At 46.3% G+C, this 20,700-nt stretch overlaps 1 protein-coding gene across 1 annotated transcript in view; it reads right to left on the reverse strand.

Moving 5' to 3' along the window:
* Nucleotides 1–810: 810 nt before the first annotated feature.
* ENPP6 (ectonucleotide pyrophosphatase/phosphodiesterase 6) overlaps nucleotides 811–20,700 on the reverse strand; it is a 41,736-nt gene continuing 21,846 nt past the window's right edge. The window contains exons 3-9 of the mRNA XM_080375378.1: nucleotides 16,663–16,774; nucleotides 12,088–12,229; nucleotides 10,893–11,072; nucleotides 8,389–8,526; nucleotides 4,303–4,426; nucleotides 3,236–3,475; nucleotides 811–3,126 (exon numbers count right to left, since the gene is read on the reverse strand). Of these exons, the coding sequence (XP_080231504.1) occupies nucleotides 3,252–3,475; nucleotides 4,303–4,426; nucleotides 8,389–8,526; nucleotides 10,893–11,072; nucleotides 12,088–12,229; nucleotides 16,663–16,774 (920 nt within the window). The 3' untranslated portion in view covers nucleotides 811–3,126; nucleotides 3,236–3,251. The remainder of the gene's footprint in view (nucleotides 3,127–3,235; nucleotides 3,476–4,302; nucleotides 4,427–8,388; nucleotides 8,527–10,892; nucleotides 11,073–12,087; nucleotides 12,230–16,662; nucleotides 16,775–20,700) is intronic.

Here is a 20,700-nt window from a genome sequence, read left to right on the forward strand (position 1 = left end):
GTTAGCACTGCTACGGGGAGCTGACAGGGACAGATTCCTGCGCTGTCCCCCTGTGGCCAGCCCCTCAGCACCCTCCAGCATGGGACCCATGTTCACGGGACACGAGGGGAGCAGCTCCGGGCAGAGCTCGGTGGTGCTGCCAGTTCAAAGGAGAGTCTTGCTGTGAGTTCGAGGACTCATCGGTGTACCTGCCCTGCTCCTCCTCTGTCATCCCCTCCCTGCCCCTGTGGTCAGTTAAGGTAAGAAAACCAAGATAAATCGCACCGACTTGGTTTGGAGACTTATTTCAGTAAAATTGGTCTCTTGCACGAACATTGTTGGTTTGGGGAACTTCAAGCAGGATTAGGGTCCCTTGCCCTTGAGCCCCTTGGTGTTGGTTTTCCAGGTCTCGTTGCCATTTGCCTCATCCAGTGCCGGGAAGTGGGATGTACGACGAGGCCTCCGGAAAGCCTGAACCAACTGGACCCTGGTACCAGTGACAATGCACCCGACTTCTGTGCGAGCAGCTGATGTGATGGTAACGTGGTGGGCTTGGAGAAACAGGTCTGCAGAGAGCACCCAGGGCTCACCTCTCTTCTTAGTGGAGCAAAATGGTCTGTCATATCCATTTGCTAGTGTGAATTACATGCCCCTGGACGGATGTTCAGAAGGTTAAATACTGAGATACGTCTGGAAAAAAGGACTATGTATACAAGCTACGGTATCTCGTGTGATGTATTTAATGTCCCTAATTTACATGCTGACAACTTTGCCATTTCTAAACAATGTTATCATTCATCTTTCTGATGATTAATCAGCACAAGCTTCAAACACTGTTTATCACACTTTGATGCAGCAATCAAACAAGAAAGGCAAGGTGTTACAGGGGTGGTGGCGTTTTTTTCCAAAAATCTTACAGTATTTACAAAAAGATGCATATGTTTTTTCTAACACCATTCTTAGAATTATTCACTCATTCACAATCATTGTATAAAAACATCATTCAGAAACAGGTTTTAAAATACACCCACCTCCTTTGCATAGCATACAGAAAAATAGGCGATTCAAGACACTTAATTTTTGAATGAGAATGTGAACTGATTCAAAGGTGCAACACTTCTGAGGAAGAAGGATGCACTTCTCAAAAAATAATCAGCTGTGGTTCTCCTGAAGCTAATGAGCTTCTCGTAGGTCTGCCATCAAATTCCCCTTTTACAGATCAAGTAATTTTTGCGGTGTACTGCCATGCACACGATGCTTGCATTAAGGTCAAACAAATCACACTTCAGTTAGATTTACTCTGTAGTATTTGCATCTGGACACCGACAAAAATGAGTTACACAAAGTACTCACAAGGATCAACGTTTCTTTCGTGTATCATGGCCCATCCTTGGAACAACTCAATGGACCTGATTTGCTATTTCCAATTTCTGCTTGTATAATTGAGAAGCTGAATATACCCTTACACTTGTAGTATCTTTTCTTCTGTAAAAGGACCTTGGGTTCTCTTCACTAAAAGTTCAAATGGCAGGCTGTGGCGGGATTATCAGGCACTGACTGTACCTATCCTGTTGATTTTCAAACAAAACTTGGTAATTTAGTCAGTTGGTTATCTTGTATGCTGATCTTTTTTTTTTTTTTTTTTTTTTTTCTTTAAAAATGTGCTCCAGTGAATTCATTGAGCCTGGTCCATTAAAGAGCAACAGGGAACTCTGAACAATAGGTGCTTGTTTTACAGCTACTGCAAATGCTTTGAAAGCACTAAATTGCCTTTTATACTCAACAGTCTAATAACAAAGACTGATTTTCTCCCTTTTTTTCCCCAATTGATTTGATGGTTCACTTGAGCTTTAAAAACACATTACATAAATCTTTACGGCTATTACAAAAGTCTTTTGTCAAGTTTAATTTGGTGTTCGGTTGTGGGGTTTTTTTTCCATGGTATAATCATTCACCCTTAAATGCACTGTACCACCCATACCCAGATCGTGCTTGACTCTAGATCCATAGGAATACAAAGTCCTAGAGGTTTGTTTTGCATGGGGAGGGACCTAAATCCTTCCAAAAGCAGTTTGTCACTGAAAGCTCCTGGTTCAGAGGTATATCAGAAAAAGCGCGGAGCACTCCCAGAGGCACCTCTGACAACAGCTCGACTCTCTCCTGCTATTTCAACTTTACTGTTACAACTTCGTTTGGGCTTAATAGCCCGTGGTGGAAGTACCGGCTGGGATTGACTGAGAGGGTGGGAGATCCATCAGTGCAGACCTCTGCCCCGCTGCAGAAGAAAGGGAAACGTGCTGCTCAACCGGGCAGAGCAAGAGCTGGTAGAAAAGCAGTAAGTGCTGAAAAACCTTCAGAAACGCAATTAGGCACAAAACCCCCAAAACCTGAGCAGGTGAAATTACCGTCACCAGTAAAAGCAGAGAGGCTGTTAAATGCCAGGCAGGCTTCCTCATCCTACTTTCTCCTGACCCCTTTGAGTCCAGATGCCTTTTCACTTTCCTCCCGCTTTTGAAGTGGAGGGTTTCTATTGCTCTCCCCGTCCCCAGCCCTCCCCACCCCGAGCTGTGGTCTGTGAGGAGAGCCTGGCCCTGGAGGTGTGTGGGGCCAGGGCTTGCTTTGGGGAAGGTGAAGAAGGAAAGGCTGGGAGCAGTAGGATGCTCTCCCACCAATCCACCCCTCTCTGCAATTATGATCGCTCGGCTCTTTGAAGACCAGGTCGGTATAACCAGGGTTTGGCTGGCACTGTAAGGAGAAGGTGGGGGGCTCTGCTGGTGATGGAGGCGGAGATGAAGGAGTGACTCAGAAAGAACCCAGTTAAATGCATAGAGGTCCATCTCCACCCCTGAGCTTCTCAATACTGGGAGCCAGAGTGAGCTTCTCAGTCAGGGGTGCTGCGGTAAGGTGCGTTTGATGCTCAGAGATTCCCCACGTGCACCCAACCAGAAGATGCCGCAGCTAGCCGTCTGGGATTCCGCTCTCATTGCCAGTGCCGTAAATCTGGAGTTGTGACACTGACTTTCTGGCTGTGTTTGGACCAGCACAAAACCTGGCTACATGCCATAACCGCTGTAAATGCAGGACGGGTCAGATTCACGCCTGGTGGAGCACGATGGAGGAGTGGGGGACAGCACTCTATTAATGAAGCTATTATTCAAATGAAGAACTTTTTTTAAAAAAAAAGGAAAAAAGAAAAAAAAAGAAAAAAAAAAAGAAAAAAAAAAAAGAGAAGGATGGAGATGCCGGTAACACTGACCGATATTGTTCGGGGATCACAGTGAGGAGATCTGCTCGGCGAGCAGGCAGAGCAAAGCTAGCGCCAGGGCGCAGCTGCTGCGCGGGGGGAGCGGTGCCAAGGGGGCCGTGTTTCGGAGCATGCACTCCACCCTGGACCAGGAGCCATTGTTGGGCAGTGCCTGTACTCCTGCCAGGCTGCACATGATGTTGTAAACATCCACGGATCTGATGGGAGGCGCTCGGAAGTTGGAGCGGAAATCTGCGGGGAAAAAAGGCCAAAGAGAGGAGCTGGCATCGTACGGCTTGGGGGTCCTCTCCTGAAACACGGGGTGCTGCAGGGCAAGGGCTCCTCTGCCTTTCCCGGGACTTACCCGGCAGGCTGGGATGTGGCAGGCTATACAACTTACAACACAGCTTAACAAAACCATTTTCAACATTTTGAGTCGCTATTTTTACTTCTAGTTCCATTTTGTTCTAAAAACTAAAAAAGATACAAGATTATTCAGCACAGGAGCTACTTTCCGGTGTGTACTTGGTAGATTTAATAGACCGAGATAATTGTATTGCCCGTTCTGCTTTGCTTTTGCTCCCGTCCGCAGCTGCGACCCGGTGCTCAGCAGTATGTAAAGAGCCTGAGGATGTGGAAAGCAGGGGCTTTGTGCCTGCCCATCGGAGAGGTGGGTGAGGTACACTGCAACCTTCCCCCAAAAAGCGCTCTGCGTTGGTGAGTCTGAACCCACCAAAAAAAAAAAAAACCAGAAGAATTCCTGTGTTTCCAATAGAACTCAAAATTCAGGCCAAAATTCACAAAAACAGGGCAAAGGGATAGAGTTACTGAGCTGGGGTGTCGAAGAGGGGCCGATCAAATCCCTCCACATCTCTCCGCCCTGTTTCTCCAGCTATAAAACGGATACAGAGCTAGAAACCTTCCCAGCGTCCAGACATAGTGAGGAAATCCTGCCAGCTACTTGAAATTGTTGGGTGTCGCCGGGTGCCACATCAGGGTCCTGACGTGCCAAGGACGACAGGGATGCTGGGGCAGGGGGCCATGAGGCTGCAGGGCTAGCAGGGATGATGGCACCGTACCTGGCCCGTACGCAAGGAAGAAGCCTCTCATGTCCATGAGCTCGTTGTCGTAGCCGTGCCAGCCGTTCTGCCAGGCCTCCTTCTTCCCCGTCCCGTTCTCCCAGAAGGGCAGCTTGTCCCTGCTCTGGGTGACAACAGCAGAGCGTGGTTAGTGCCTGCCTGCTGGGGTGTGCGCGGGGCACCACGGGGTGCCGTGGGGTGCCACGCCGTGCTCCATGTGTTGCACCACCCCACCGTGCCCCTGCACCACGCTGCACAGGGGCTCAGCACCAGGACGGGTGGCTCCCAGCTCTGCCTGCTCAGCGAGCAGCCCAGCTGAGTGGGGAGGGCAACTTTCTGCCTCTCACTCATCTCAATTTATGCCGTGAGCACAAAGTTTCACAGCCGCATGTGACATGTGTGAGCAAGCTGGTGTCCCTCTCCTGCTGCATGCTCCCTCACCCAGCACCATGCGCTCCGGTGGATTTGATGGGGTGGTGTTCTGCCCAACGTGCCACTGGCACCACAGAAAAAGCCAGGTTTTCTCCATTTGACTCATTAGCCTCAGCAATACAAGCATCACCCCTACTGTACACTTTCTAATCATTATTTCTTCTCCCTGCTTGTTTTAGTATTAGAGCAATGAGGTTCCTCCCAGGGAACACAGGCTCGGACCTCAGATGGTCCCCCTCTTCCTCTCCCTGCTGAGCGGATCAATGCTTTAATAATCTGTCGTCGTAATTCTTGTTCTTCCTCACCCATATTGCACTTAAGTCATACTTTTAAATTCCTTCCTTCCTTTCTCCTGCTTCCTGTTAACGGCTGTTAGCAGACTGCCTACAGCAGTGCCATATCCTGGCCTCCTCAGGAGCAGTGGTCCCTAGCGCTGCTCAAAACGCAGAACCAACCCTCTCCACGAGTCTGTCTTTCCTGTGCTCCCGAGGGATGGCAGCAGCCAAGACACTCCAGATAGCCCCAAAACTATAGCAGGAATTTCACTTAGGTGATGAAGAACATCAGCTGACAGTTCTTTAGACCCCTGGCATTAATTTCTCCAATGGTTACAGAGAAGGAGCTTCAGTTCCCTGAAGCAGCCAGGTCTGGTCTTCACACTCCGTCACAGGAGCACAGAAGATGCTCCAACAGAGTCTCCCACATTCCCACCCTGGGCGAGTGGTGCTCTGCAGATGGTGAAGCAGATTGACTGAGGATCCCTTTCCTTTTACAAACTTTTTTTTTTTGTCTGATATTTGTTTTCCTCCTCTGCCCAAGAATAAAACTGACTGTGTGCAGGAAGACTGCAGGCAGCAATGATTGTGGCTGTGAGGTGCAGCTCTTCCAACTGCTTCCCAGGGGAACCCCTGGAGTATCCCTGGCGCTTGTTTGTATGTCAGAGTCAGCAGACGTACCAGATAATTAAACAATTTCAGTTGACAAATTAAATCTCTTTCCTTGCCCTGTCTATTTTACCGACGGCTCAGAGCAAGCCAAGGAGAAAACCGACTCCTTCCCCTCCTGCTAGCACAGCACCTCCTTACGCGGTGGCTCCGCTTCTTGTGCTCCCTGGAGAGGAATCGCCACTGGGCTGCTCACCGCTAGGCAACGTGGACAGCACCTCTCAGCATCAGTCCAGACAAGCCAAGTCACGTCTCATTTGTGGTGTTCCTTTGGCAGTACCGTGACACTGCCAAAGCTACACCCCGCCACCGTCCCGTCAGATGCCGTGGGCTCGGCTGCTTTCTCAGGACTGTCAAAGGCGGTGTGCCCTTCCATCACCCACCCAGACACAGGAGACACCTACTCACAGCTAGACCTGCAGTCAAAGGCAGAGTCATTTCCATTCTTTTTGCCATTAGTTGGGTCACAAAACGTACTCCTTTCTTTCACAACTGCAGCTGAAGTCAGAGCTGGTGAAACTGAGCCGTCAACAGCGGTAGCTTGAGGGAAAGAGCTGAGCGAGCACTTCAGCATCGCTCTCCTAGAGCACCAGGCGCTGCCTGACAGCAAACCCCACCAAGCCTTGGGGCTCCTCGGGGGCCAGGCCACCAGCAGCGTGCCGAGGTGCCTGCCGTGGCAAGCCCAGACGGGACAGAGGACTCGACGTTTCATGCTCAGCCTAAGCTTGGGCTAGGGCTGCTCCTCAGAGATGAAACAGGCGTGCCTGGGACTGCTGGCGATGCGCTTTTCCCTGCACGTTCATGGTTAGGAGCCGTAGAGCGGTTGTTCACTAGAACTTGGGAAAGCACACCGTGAAGGGTACAGGGTGAGCACGCAGCCCGGAGAGGGGCTGAGGCCATTGTGGCACGCAGGAGAGAAGCTGGGGGAAATCCTGCTCAGAGGATGGGGACCACTCGCCCACGTGGAGGGAACAAAGGTACCGGTAGCAAGACGGAGGTGCGTGAAATCCCTCCTCATCCTGTGTTAACTGAAATGTGGACAGGCTTTTCTTCCTATGCTCCTTACTGGGAACCCAACTCCCCCCCAACTTCCCAGTTATATCCCCTTTGTATCTCCAAAAAAAAGGAAAAAAAAAAATTCCCCTTTTTCAAACAGCCAAGAGAGAGTTAAAACACCCCATGAGCATGACAGGGAAGAGCTGAACGTCCTCTCTTCGGTGGTTTGGGCAGGAAGTATAATAGAAGGCTCAATTATTGCTTTAAAAGTACGACAGGAAACTTTCATTTTCACATCCCATTCACAGATAATGAAAATGTACCAAGGAGAAGGAAAATCTGACAGCATTAATGAGAGGACATTCTTGAAAATCAGAAACAATGGGAAGGAATGGGCAGAGAGACAGAAATAATTACCATAGCAGCAGTGTTTGCTGCACTGTTATTAAGGTTTGTCAGCATTTCAATGATTTTTTTTAAAGTACTTTTTTTTTTTTTACAGAGTATGTAAAAATGTTCTGTGTTGAACTTTTGTACCGAAGAATTTAGTTGTAATTTTTTAAAATCATTTTGCCAAAAATGTTTCAGATTCCTACTTTACATGTCTGAATCTTGACTCTGGCTTTCTTTTTTCTTCTTTTTTTTTTTTTTTTTTTTTCCCAACCAGCAATGTGGTGCTTACCCATCCGCATTCAAAAGCACTCTTTTTTTTCCAGAAGTGCGTTTGTATTCAGCTGTAGACGCGATTACCCTAAAGTCAGGTTGGCCAGTGAGAAATGTGGTGGTGTGGACCGTCTCGAGCAAAGCCTGGCAAGCAGTAGCTCTGAGGGTCATGGAAGAAGATGCTCAGCTGAATTAGTTGCAATAATCTGCAAGGCAATGGTGGGCAATGACTACGCTGGGACACTGAAAAAACCCCAGGACTCCTGGGTTCTGACCCCAACTTACTGATTTAACGTATGGCTTGGGGCAAATCACTTAGTACTGCCCCTCGGCTTACCCACTTAGAAGATACGTAAGTTGCCTCACCCTCTGAGCTGTGCAGTCAGGATCTGTAACGTGGAGATGCCCAGCAGCGATACAAGTACAAAACAATAAGAACAACAGTAATTTATAGCAACAAAAGATGCTGGTATGAAAAAAAACTCTCCGTGTGTTAGTCTAATTGATTCCCGGCGTAACAAGCTCCCAGATTTCAGCGCATGCACTGGGCATCTCTGGGGTGAACCCCCAGCCTGACCCTGCTGAGACCGGAGGGCTTGGGAGAAACGGGGGGGGGTGGTGGGGGTGGTGGTTTTAGGACAGTCTGGTGGGTGGGAAGCTAGGCAGAAGGAAAACTTGCCACCACGTACCACTGAAAGAAGGGACAGTAAGGCATTGACATTGAAATCTCTTTTTGTGTTTCAGATGGAGGTAGATGGGCAGGGGGCAGCGAAACAGCTGGAGTGGGAAATAGAAAAACTCCTCCTGCTTTATGACAACACAGAAAAAAGAACCATCCACCATTTAACTCTGTCTACCTTCAGCGTAGCTGCCATGCCTTTAGGTTCTTTGCAGCACACAGCAATATTTCACATTGCTTTTGTAGTCAGCCCAAGTAAATGATGTAACACTTTAAGTCAATGCCTGGCATAGAATTGTACATTTTTCTGATCGTTTTCATATATTGCACCTTTTCAAATTCACGTCCAAGTATTCTTCTTCTATACTTTACCTCTACTATGAACCATCCTTTCTCAGCCACGAGAGTTAGAGGAGACACAAATTTCCCTTTTTTGTAGAAAAACCTTTCTGGAATATCCTGTATGTTATAAACGTGCATGTGTTCCACAGCTTTCAATTTTTGATATATCTGCAAAGAAAACAAATGTTAGAGCACCATATGGCTGTAAAGAGCGTGTAGATGGATACACCTATGGGTACATGGAAACACCTGAATTTGTAAAATGGCTAATCTCCTTTAATGGGTGATCATCAGTACATTCCAACTGGGACTCTGCCAGCCCAAAGATGACAGCAGTGCAAAACCTGCTCGTGTGGTTTAAGAGGTTCTGAAAACTTGGATCATAAACACACAGGAATGCATGAATTCATGTAGTATATATATATATATTCTTCCAATACACGCACTCACAAATGTATGCGTGTCAGTACATCAGCCTACAGAGACAGACCAGCAGAAACCCAGCCATCACAGGAGATGGTAAGCTAAGTGGTGAAAGATGCTCAAAGGCACCACGTGGACTGGGTCCAGCTGCAGAAAAGGGATATTGCCTTTGGCCTCTGCCACCCATTCCCTCTTCGTGCTCTTGAGTGAACAATTGATGTCACCTCACCTGTGTTTCCTACACTTAACCACTCAATCCCTATCAAAAGGATTGATAGTGCTTAGTTATCTGCTCCATAACGATGCTGTGAGGTTAATCAGCCAATGCCTGTGGCTTTGAAGCTGCACAAAACTGCACAAGTGGTTTGTTAATATTAATCATACTGTCTGGAATATAATCACACTAATACAGTTAAACCCCAAATTATTCAGAAAAATACTTTAAATGATGAAAGAAGACGTGCATATGCCATAAAGAAAGCAGTTCTTGGAGTCCCCCGAGTGTATCTCGCTTTTTTGCTGAAATATAAATCACCTTCAAGAATAAACAGTTCAATTCTGCAAAGAATGACAGTTTTTTCACTAGCCTTTTAGCTAAGTCCCCCTTGCGTACATGTGCGCAAGAGATCTGAACTGACAGACAAGTCGCCGTAAGGACGGCACCAGGGTGTGATGGCCAGACCCTCCCACCGTGGCCGGGACTAGAGAGTGGTCCTGGTGTTTCACCAGTACATCTGGTGTCTCACCAGTACTTCTGGTGCTTCAGGATGGGCTAACTCTTAAATGTGATAACCACTATGTTCTGGTACGGTCTAGTTCCTAAACACAGCTTTTTAAAGTGAATGAAGAATAGAGGAATCTGGCTATCGGGAAACAGAAAATTAACTTTATTTCACTTTAAAAAGTAGCGCTCCAGTAAAAAAGTCCTAAAAAGAAATGAAGGATGAAAACAAAGCCATGGTGTGAGGCATTGCATGTTATTCTCCTTAGGGCTGTTAGGCTGTTTAATGAGAGAGAAGCATGTGCTTAAGACCTTTTTTTGGATAAAACCCCGTGTCTGCGTGAAGTCACAGCGTATACTTGCCCTTGTTTCAAGGTCTGGCTTACAAAAATAGGGAACTCTGAGTTAAGGCTGAGGAGAGCATCCACAAACACTGCGATCCTCTGCCGGAACGTTGAGTGAATTGTTTGCACATGCTTCTAAGACAACTTCCAATTCTGGCACTAATTGGAAATGTTCACAAGATCACAGCTATACAAGTCCCGGAGAGCCTGTTTGGGTGCAAAAAATCAGCAAATATTCTCTTCCAAAAAAATGGCACGACCTACACTATACTGTAACTGGCTAAAATACAATATAGAAAACAAAATTATTCACCTGGAGCATGGACTGCCCGTTGTGTGCATCCACTATATATTCTGAGGACAAAATGACTCCTCACACACGGGTTTCTGGTTAAACTATAATGTACTAGTCTATTAGTTACAGATGCTGCATTTTCATTCTTTTCAAGTGGTTTCCAATTTTTTTTTTTCTGTATTGTTTTAATTTGTTCCTCAAAATCCTGCAGTTCTAGCCTCGGGCTTTTATGGTTGATTCAATCCAACATGCTTATTCATCAAAATTCTTCAAAGGAGAATATTGTACAAAAAGTTATTTTTTCCAATTCTGGTCTAACGGAGCTAATTCCTCAAACTTTATGGGAGTTTACTGGAATACGAATGCCTGACCTGCTCCAGATCATTTGAAAATCCCAGCTAGAGTGTCAGTAAATTGACTAATATATGTAAAATCCTAAAACTGGATTTTCAGCTCAATTATTTTAGCTATTTATCAAAAGCGTATAGTGGTGGAGTTTGAAAGCACATATCTGTGCCAAACAAAAATGAAAGTTCGTGCTTTTTAATTTGCCTGGTGTGGCTTTCCTTCAGGAACCAGCATTACAAGAGTGTCACAGGATCCAAGTCTGACTCCCAGTGAGACCCTCAGGCTGATTTTTCCACACAATTCTGAGAGCAGGATTTGGATGTTACGAGCAAACAAAAGGCACGATTGCCATAAAAACCCAAGGAAACACGAAACTGAGTAAATACGAATGCGCTGTACTTACCTCCGCGTGCTTCTCGGGAGCTGGCCAGAGGCTCACAACAGGACCTCGGTCCTTCAGTTGTATGGTATCGCTCATATTGATATGGTTTTTCAGCTCAATCACTTTGTCCGCCCAAGAGATGTCCGTCATCCCGTGATCAGAGAAGAGGAGGACGTTCACATCGTGCTGAAGGCCCTTGTTCTGTGGAGCAAGTGCATGACAACCATGACGGCCAGGTAAGAGCTTAGCACTGTCTGTGCCCATGGGAAGATTTGAATCCCCACTTGACCTCCACTGATTTTGTGGAATTTGGCCGGAAGAAGCATGGCCGCCAGTGCCCTCCGCTGTGCTTGGCCACCACCCGCAATGGTGGACATCCGCTCTCACCTGCCGCACTGGAAGAGCCTGAGAGGTAAGAGAGATTTTCCAAACCAAATCTATCCCCCTGCTAAATAACCAGATGCTACATCCCAGTCCCACAAACCAGTCGTCACAGTTGGTCTTAGACAACCATCTCTATCCAACCGTTCTTCATCTGTGGGCCAATAACAGCTGGGGAAGAGCAACTTTCTCATGGTAGCACCTGTGGCAGGGGTGTTTCTTCCCCTCCCAAACACAAGCACTTAGCATTACAGCCTTTATAATTTAGCGAAATTGGAAATATATATTCCTCTCCTCACTGAAACACATAAAAACCTCCAACACGCATTTATCATGGTCAGAAACATTCACAGAATTGACATTTACCCAAAAGCTTGGTACCCTCTTTTTCTTGCTGCAAAACGATTTAGATCGTGTTTTTTAGAACAAAACTTGAAGTGCAGAGTTCTGAATGATGCTGCAGCAAACACTATGAAAGTTAATTGCCTGATTCCACAGACCTTAGGAAGGAAGTAGGTTTGATTCATTTGCCTACTATAAAGCCCAGCCGGCAACGCAAGTTACGAACAGAGCCGTATACGGGCTTACGGCACTACCGGTGTAATAATCCACTAGGAGGATTATAATGCCATTGATGAAAATAATAAAAATCAAGGGAATGGTGCCTTGATTTCCACGGGATCTCCATATCTGCCATTTCTCAGGAGATACAAATTTACAGCCAATGCATCCAATTAACAGGCATTAAATAGGCTCCCAGCTTGTGCCACGAAGAGCAGTCGTAAACGCCTTTTTCCAACTGTACCCAGGAGCTGGGTTCTTGGAGACCACTCACCTTCATGAGGGTGATCATGTTGCTCAAGGCTTTGTCCACCTCCTTCAAAGCATTCTTGCGCTGCTGGGATGAAGGGCCATAGTGGTGGCCTTCCACGTCGATGCGCTCGTAGTACACCGCAGCCATCTCAGCGCTGCCGTTGCTGGAGGTGAGAGGGAGGGGAAGGAGTGAGAGGCTGACACACATGGAGACCTCCTGGTGGTTTTGCCCTCACCGGCACGTAGAGCCACAAAACCCCCCTTTCTGCTTCCAGCCCGTGCTTTCCTACCCGATGTCGCATGGCTGGGCTCGCTATTCCCACCCAACGTCACCCGAGTTGGCTTGAGACTCCCAGCTGAGGTGCTTTTCCTTTAATGACAAAGAAAGACCCAGAAAAAATACTGAATTCTGTGCCGAATGTCCTTATTAAAAGGATTGTTGGAGTTAACAGTCAAATATCCTTTAATTAAAGCTTGGTACTTCTGGCTTTCTCCCGTGTGAGGTCTTCCAAACCACTGAGGTCAATTCAGGACACGTTCTTCCATGACCTTGCAGGACCCCAAGTGGTATGAATTGGGGTGAGATTTTAGATGGGGTTGTTGTTCAGGAATGTGACCAAAGGGACGCTAAGGTAATCCCAGTTGCACAAGTTTAGCTGATCACACGTTTCTGCACTGAACGCCCTCAGACTAATTAGCGGGGATTGCACATACAGCAGTCAGTCCTTAATTACATTTTCATCAACACTGTAAAGCTCCCTGAGAGCTGTCTGGTGGATAAAATGGCAAATCTATGCTCATGAAGTTCAACCCAGTCTTCTTCAACAGCACTTAACATATGACAGGGTGTGCCATCCAAAATACACGCCTGCATCCAGGTCAAGATCCCTACAAAAAGATCTTGTATGATGTCCTGGCAAGTCCAGCTCCTCTGATTAAAGACACCTGAGTAGTCAGGTATAATGAGCGAGATAGAAGAGAAAAAAGCAGAGTTGAGGGACTGAATGAATGAATTAGGGTCTGACATTTGCATTTATAAGTTTGCTGAAGGCCTCAAAGGAGCAGTTCTGTAGGAAGCTGAAGGTCCCTGCTGTGGTGGGAATTTCTCCACCGCTGGCCCTGCAGAACAGTGTTCTTTCTCACTCACCGTGATTTTGAAATCATTCAAATTAAGCAGCCCTTCCCTCCCCCCAGGTTTTTTTTAAGCATTTCCATCTGTATTAGGCATAAATTATTTTCTAAAATTTAACCCTGTAATTTCTATATTGCATACGCATTCACTGAACCTGTTGGAACTGTTGCCTTCTGCTGCAGTGCCCGTATTAGCTACTTCAGACTGCTTTGTGTCTTCTCAACTGTAACTAAACGATCATTTCGATCAAGACAGAAGCTAGAAAAGCGAGTTATTGCATTAAAAAAGTCATCTTATGTAGGCTGTGGTGAGATTCATCAGTGAGGGCTCAGCACTGTAAGGATGGACGTTCAACTCCACACGTGACTTCAGTGGGACAAGCTCCAGCTATGTGCCGTGCTTAGGAGTTTGCAGGATTGAGTACAGCACATCCAGAGCTTGTGAGAATTTGACCTTGTTTCCATTCTTTGCCCGTTTTCCTAAGTAAGCCAGGCATCTCTGATCATGGCTTGCACGGGAGAAATAATCTTTCTGTGTGTTAGTCCTGTCTTCTCCCATCAGCAGTAACTTTCCAAAGACATGGCTAAGGAAAGCTGGATGGCATCAATGGTGAGATCAAAAAGGCGGTTTATAGTTTATCGACACACTTTGCAAGTACCACGCAAACTTCATGGCACCTGTCCAGGAAGGCAGGTAGGTTACAACAGCCCCTAAATTATAGTTGTGGAAAAGATATAAGGGAGGTTTTGGGTTTACTTGCCAAAAAAGGGTACTTGATTTAGTTATGAATATTTTTGGTCTAAATAGTAAGTCTCAAAGCACCTGTTTGAAGAGACCGGAGAATGTTCCCGAAGGTTGGTTTCCTTTGGTTGCAAGAGGAGAGGAGCTCAGTCTTGCATTCTTTTTTTTTTTTTTTTTTTTTTTTTTGCAATCAATGGGATTGCAAAAAAAATGGGGGGGGGGGGGGGGGGGCGGGAAAGGGGGGAGATTGCAATCAATGCTTCCTGATGAGTTTTGTACTCCTGCAGAGAACACTGATCAACCTTCCTGCAACCCTGGTGAAGCTAAGATGGGTCAGGGTGATCCCATGCCCAAACTCAATTAACCCCTAGGCCACCATGCCACAATAAAGGTCTTCCTCCCTCTGCCCTGAGGTCCCTGTAAGGTTTGCCGTCGGGTGGGAGCAGAAGTGCAGTTCATTAACTACCTGCCATTAGGGTGACGAAGCAAGGCATTGCTCCAGGCGACGGGCTGCCCCTGCCACGGGCTGTTTTCCCACACATAGTGCCAGCCTCGGCCTCATGGGCTTTTTCAATTAGCTGGGGTGTGGAAAGGAAACACATTGGATCTGCCAGCCTTTGAACAGCTTCCAGAGTCAGAAACCCTTGCAAATGATGTAGTCGACAATAAAACACCGGTCAAGACTCTTCTACCCAGAGATGCTAACTCCTGCTAACTGAATACGCCCGCAACCAAGGCAGTTCAGAGGCTTTACTTCTTACAGGCTGGCCCAGCAGCCCTGAAAATTGTTTGCCAAATTTTAAAGGACTAAACAAAGAGGATGAATGAGAGAAAGGATAAGGAAAACCTACCTGATTTTTCATCTGTTCATTCCCTACCCTCTTCTCTTATTGTAAGTCTGTGTATTACTTACTCTTATTGTAAGTCCCTGCAGTATTTACAGCCACCGTTGATGACTAATTTTATCGAGAATTATTCTTTTTTTCCTCTTTCCTGCCTTGCTGCAGACAGGGCACTTAGTTTAAGAAAAGAAACCCAGGCAGAAATTCGAGAGGAATGGTGTGTAAACAGGCACCAGAGAGTGGACCTCCCACAGCTCCAGGACCATCTGTAGGATCTGGGCTCTTCAGCAGGCTGTTGTTGATGTTTATGGCAGACATCACAGTGGCAGGGATTTGCTCTTTTGCTGAAATCACCAGCTTTCGCCGATTTGCGAGCTGTACCACCAACACTGGTGTGTTCCTGCCCTTTTTCTTCTTTTCCACCAAAGGCAGCAGCCAGCAACCTTGTGACTCGGGATGAAGTAGCTGTTGAAACGTTTTCAATGGGTTCCAGCTACCCAAAAGAGCAGCTTGAAGAGCTGGAGCTTTTCACCGTTTTGCCTCGCTTTTAATCATGTTCACAATGACAAAGCTGCAAATCGTCCTGAGCAGCCTTACGCGCTTGCTTCATAGAAACCAGGCAGGCAGCTTCAAGCATATCTTAATCCATTCCCAGCTGATACCTCACCAAAAAACTTTCGATGGTAATTATGGATTTCCACCTGAAGCCAGAGCTGGTGCCTGTATTCAGTTTTCCATTCCCTTTGTTATTCACTGAATTAAATGTGTTGCAGAGGCTCCAGAAAGCCTCCTATGGCGCATACGACCTCCTCATGTCACATGCAGATAACTTTCTTAAAATCTAAGCTAAATCATTTCAGGATCCAATGTCTCACATGTTCTGAGACAGCTTCTTTCTAAGCCCCACGCTGTAAACAGCGCTGTGATTCATGAGCATCTGTGCAGCAGGACCCGGTGTGCAGCAGGGAGCAACATCTCCAGCAGCGCTCTCATCATTTTGGACCCTTTATTTCAAGAACGATCAACACTCAGCATCTGAACACAAAACTTTTCAGATTCCAATCACTACGGCAGTTCGCAAGTAGTAAAGTAGAAGTATGTCCTAGGATTGGATAAATTATGGAACCAACAAGGTTTTAAAAGAGGAAGCTTAGTTACAGCCGAGGTAAGGCAAGTGGCAGTGCAATCTTCTCTGATTTTACAACCTGTGTGGAGTTGTCCCTTGTTAATGTTTGGATAAGCGACGGTGGAACTTGAAAGCTGTGTGTGGAGCATATAAAAAAAGCATATTTTTCCTAGGAGGTGTTTGAGAGAGAGATTCCCATCATTCCCACCAGGTGGGCTAGCTGATCATTTTGGGTTCTTTCCAGCTGAACTATTCTATTCTGTTCTGTTCTGTTCTCATATTTGCACAAAATGAATGCCCGCTCCAAAATCATTGTGCCTGACATGTTCTAAAATGCAGGAGGAGCCAAAACATTGTTCTCATAAACAAGTGAGGGGAGCTGAATTTCCGAATTTCCGAATTTCCAGGAGTTCTCTCTAAATCCAAGCATTATGAAGCCTGCTCTTGCATGTCAATGAACAGATACTCAGGGACTTACAGCTGTTTGAAACAGCAAATTAAAAATAGGAAGTCAGGATGTCTCTCCTCCCTGTTGTAGCCTACTCATGAAAAAAGGAGCACATCTTTCCCTCCCATCTTAATGAAAAGGGAATATTTCTGTTATGGTGACATTCCTATGACAGGTAGTCTTGGTCCCCATCCTCCTGCCTGGGAGCCGATCCTGAAAACCTTCCCTCGAGCAAGGTTGGTAGTAAACACAAATACTCGTGCTCCAGTGTGGGGGAAGCCCCGCAGCACAGAAGCCTTGTGACCTACCGCAACGACTCGAGAGCATCACTGATGGCATCTGCGAAGTTCCTGTCTGTCGGGACGCTGAAGTACTCGCGGCAGTAACTTGGTCTGACGCCGAGGATTTCCACCTCGCAACCTACGAGCGAAAAATGCAGTGAGCTCGGCCGTTTCACCCTGATCACAGAGCCCACACCATGGGAGCCAAGTTCAGGTGTGTAAATTCCCTGTGGCGTTGCTTACCTTACACCTTCCCTGCAGGAAACCTCGCGGTTGGGAAGGGAAAAGGGGGGAGAGGTTGGTTTGACGAGTGCTTGTAGCAAACCGTACATTGGATGCTTTTATTTCTCCCTCTAAAGGGAAGGTCTCTGTGTGACCTTCCCGCAATAAAACTTGATTCCCTCGTGGCAGATGGTTTCCACCTAAATCGCTAGCTCGTTTTCATTTTAACTACTGCGGCCACATAGCCTCACTTCCAGGCTTCCAGCATAATAGATTTAGATAGCGTTTCCTGAAAGTTCAGCATATACTTTCCAGTCAGACACACTGTATCTTATGGTGTAATATCCTCTATAAACTGTGTTTTATTATGTGATACTGGCACTCCGCTATTAAATCTGTTTCCCAGGAGGTCTTATTAAAACAGTATAAACCAATTAAGTGTCTGGTAACTTGCAGCCTTCCTTGCAAAATACAGTCTGTTTTGTGGCCCAGAAATTTATGGCAACAAATCCTACAGGAGAAACATGGCCCTGAACACACAAAAACATGTTTTTGTGAGATTTTTTTTTTTGCCCTTTTGCTCTCTGGTTACTATGCTGCTGAATAACATAAATATTTAAAAGAAGTGTGCTTTCAGAAACACTGGATCCATGCAAATTATCTCTCGATAGCCCCAGAGTCCTCCTATCGCCGTTAGGCATTTTCTGGTATAGTCTTGGGGCACAAGGGAAAGCAAAAAAAAAAAAAAAAAAAAAAAAAAAAAGTGCTATTTTGCAAAATGGTCTCTGCACACAGCAACACAGTCAGGTCAAAAAGGCAGCTCCAAGCCACAGCCCGGATCTACCTGGATTTGTGTCCCTTCGCTCCTCCTTTGGGGTGAAAGGAACAGGCATTAAGGACGGCTTTAAGTCTACTCATTACTTGGCGGGGGGGGAAGAAGGTTGCACAGGAATTGTAAGTACAGAGAGGGCACTAGAGCAAGCGGAGCTACTTTCAGAGATGCTTTACAGTGGTTTGCTTACTGGGAGGCTGCATAAGGAGAATCTGTCAGTGTCTTGCATCTCAGCCCGCAGGAACTCACATCGCTGAGGTGCAGCATGGGGATGCAGGGAAAGGCACACCGCCTGCGGGCTAAGCTGGCTAAGAGACTTCTGATTGTGACTTCTCAGGAATACCAGGAAAGGTTAGGAAAACGTTCGGTATTTGAGCTTAGGAAATCTTTAAAAATCTTCACTGATTTGCAGAAAGCCAGCTAAGTCAGAAGGAGGTTACCCTTCCCAAAAAAGAGCCCTAGCACAGATGACAGACTCAGTCTCTTCACCCAGTCGTCCGCGGTAGCGGCTCCCAGGTCTCCACATGGCGTGTGTGTTTCAAGGGGACCTCATCTATTATGATTAATCCTTTGTAGGAATTGATTATTTGCAATAATAAACAGAAAATGTAGTCACCTCTTTTACTTTTCTGTAAAAAAAACCCCAAAACATTTACATCGTTTTGAACCTCTATCCAATATTTGGTTTTACAAAAATTGTGGGAGTGTGTGATGGTGCCCACTTTTCCCCTGCTGCCCCAAACTTACCTCCCCTTTCTGCGCGGAGGTACTTCAGTGTTTATCTTCACAAGAACTGACTCTCCATACTGTCCCACAGTAAAACTTCTATACATCTCTACACGGCCTCTTGGAGAAATTATGTTGTGCAACAGAGACAGGCCCCAGCCACTGCCTAACCAAATCATCAACCCCCCTATTCCCTGCATGCCCTGAAGCCATCCCCAGGACACAGGAGCTCCTGCCCCCTGCCCTGAGGACATGCAGCTTCAGCCTTTTTTTTTTGCATGATACCCAGGGTGCTACCAGCAGCAAAACGTGGGCTTTCGGCTACCTGGGATGCTAGAGGCGACGCAGCGGTCCTCCGTGGGCTTTACTAGTATTTCAGGACTGAACTGAAACTTCAGAACCAATTTCTCCTCTGACACTTGAGTCTGGGAAAAGATTGGCTCCAAAGCCAGGTAAGAAGTTAAGGACACATTTGGAAATGCGTTGGAAATGCCTAGTATTTTAGTTTAGGTGGATGACTGCTCATAGCCAATGATGAATATGATCACTTTGCCTCTTTTTTCCTCTTCAGATACTGACATCAAATTATAATTTTCCCAGGTAACGTTCCTCAGAGTTACTCACGAGATCATTTTAACTGGAAGCATTAAGCCCTTGGGGATTTGGGAACTTTTAGTTGCTGAGTATCTTCGCTATTTCTAGATTGTCAAGTGATGAGCATGACATAAAAGACTACAGAGACAGCAGCAATCAGAAATCATTTTGGCCACTAAATATATTGGTCTTCATGTGTGCAGTTCCTTGGCAGTGACCCTGAAAATTCAGGCTGCTTAGATACTAAGAGTTTCCTTTTTCTTCTTTATTTTTTTTTAGCCCCTGTGACGAACTGGCCTTAAAATCAAATTTTTGATGTTAAGGTTTATTGCAATTCCAAAATACTGGCCATGAAGACCCTTTAATATTTAAATTTCATTTTGGTAGAGGTCAGGATGGTAAATTTTCTCAGTTAAATATTACAGGACAGGAAATTTGAAAAGATTTGGAGCCAGACAAAGGGAATGTTAGGTTTTTCTTGGTTAAACTACAAATAGATGAGCTGTATTTACTAACACGTGATGTTGGATACCTTTCTGCAGAGTTCTGTATGATGCTAAACCTTTACTTAAAAACCTGAACTACTGGAGCAGGGACAAGGACATCTTTCACAGTTATATATAGGCTCCTCTTTATCTATCTGACACGGAGACCAGAACCTCTGCCAGCTTTAGTTACATTTCTAAACATTGATTTCACAGTCGGACACTTTGTCATAACAGAAGGTTTTGAAAACTGTCTAGACTAGCTCCACGGTCTGGTAAATGTTGTCTTTAAATGGCAAAAAGTTGTGTTTAAGCATCTTTTTTTCCGCCCTTTCTCTCATTTCAGTGTTTAGAAAAGATGTCATTGTATTTCAGCTGCCGCAGCCAGAACATGGAGTCTGAGGGTCTGGGGTGACATCGCCCACCAGGCGGAGCGTGAGGAGCACCAGCTAGCTTTGATGTTGGTGGTACCACCGGGACGCACTCATCCTCCTCTGGGGCTTCTCCACCCGCTGGAGCAGCAGAGCTTCGGACAGGCAACCTGGGCATGAGGCCACGCGTTTATTTCGCCCCACGTACGGCATTAGCTGTTGTGTTTTACTTAGCAATCAGTCAGAGGATACGTGACTTTTTCCCCCATGAACGCCTTCAAGAGCAGAAACTGCCTAATGAATACCGTGAAGAAAGAAGAAGAATGTCCCTACAAGCCAAGTGCTTCTATTTTAGCAGAAGCGGTGGTTGGGACCCCTGGCATGGTGGCATTTTGGTTCTTCTGCCTCTAGAGGCAAGAGAACCCAGATGAACTCTGCCCATGAGTTGTCTTTGCTGCGTTTACGTTGGGCTCACAGATAAAGCTGGGACTGATGGATGCTCACGTCCCACAGCCCTCCTGCTCTGGGTCCCTGTTTGCTGGGGTCTGGATTTTCTTCCTTTAAGCACTGACTACGCATGAGAGAGGAACAGAGGGAAGAATACGAAGCGGCAGATTGTGAGTTCAGACTTTGCAAGGCTTGGAACTGGCTCAGAGGAGGGAATGGCAGTGGTGCAAGCTGACCCTGGGAATCAGCTTGCTGGCGTTCACAGCACATTCCTGCTACGTTTGATGGCTCTCGTTTGCCTTCACCGCTGGCTAGAAAGAAAACAGCATCTTCCAGAACAAAGTGGCTGTACATTGCTGTTCCCATTAAGAGTTTCCCAAATGTTTCC

This window comes from Falco punctatus (genome assembly GCF_963210335.1).
Source record: "Falco punctatus genome assembly, chromosome: 1".
Taxonomy (NCBI): domain Eukaryota; kingdom Metazoa; phylum Chordata; class Aves; order Falconiformes; family Falconidae; genus Falco; species Falco punctatus.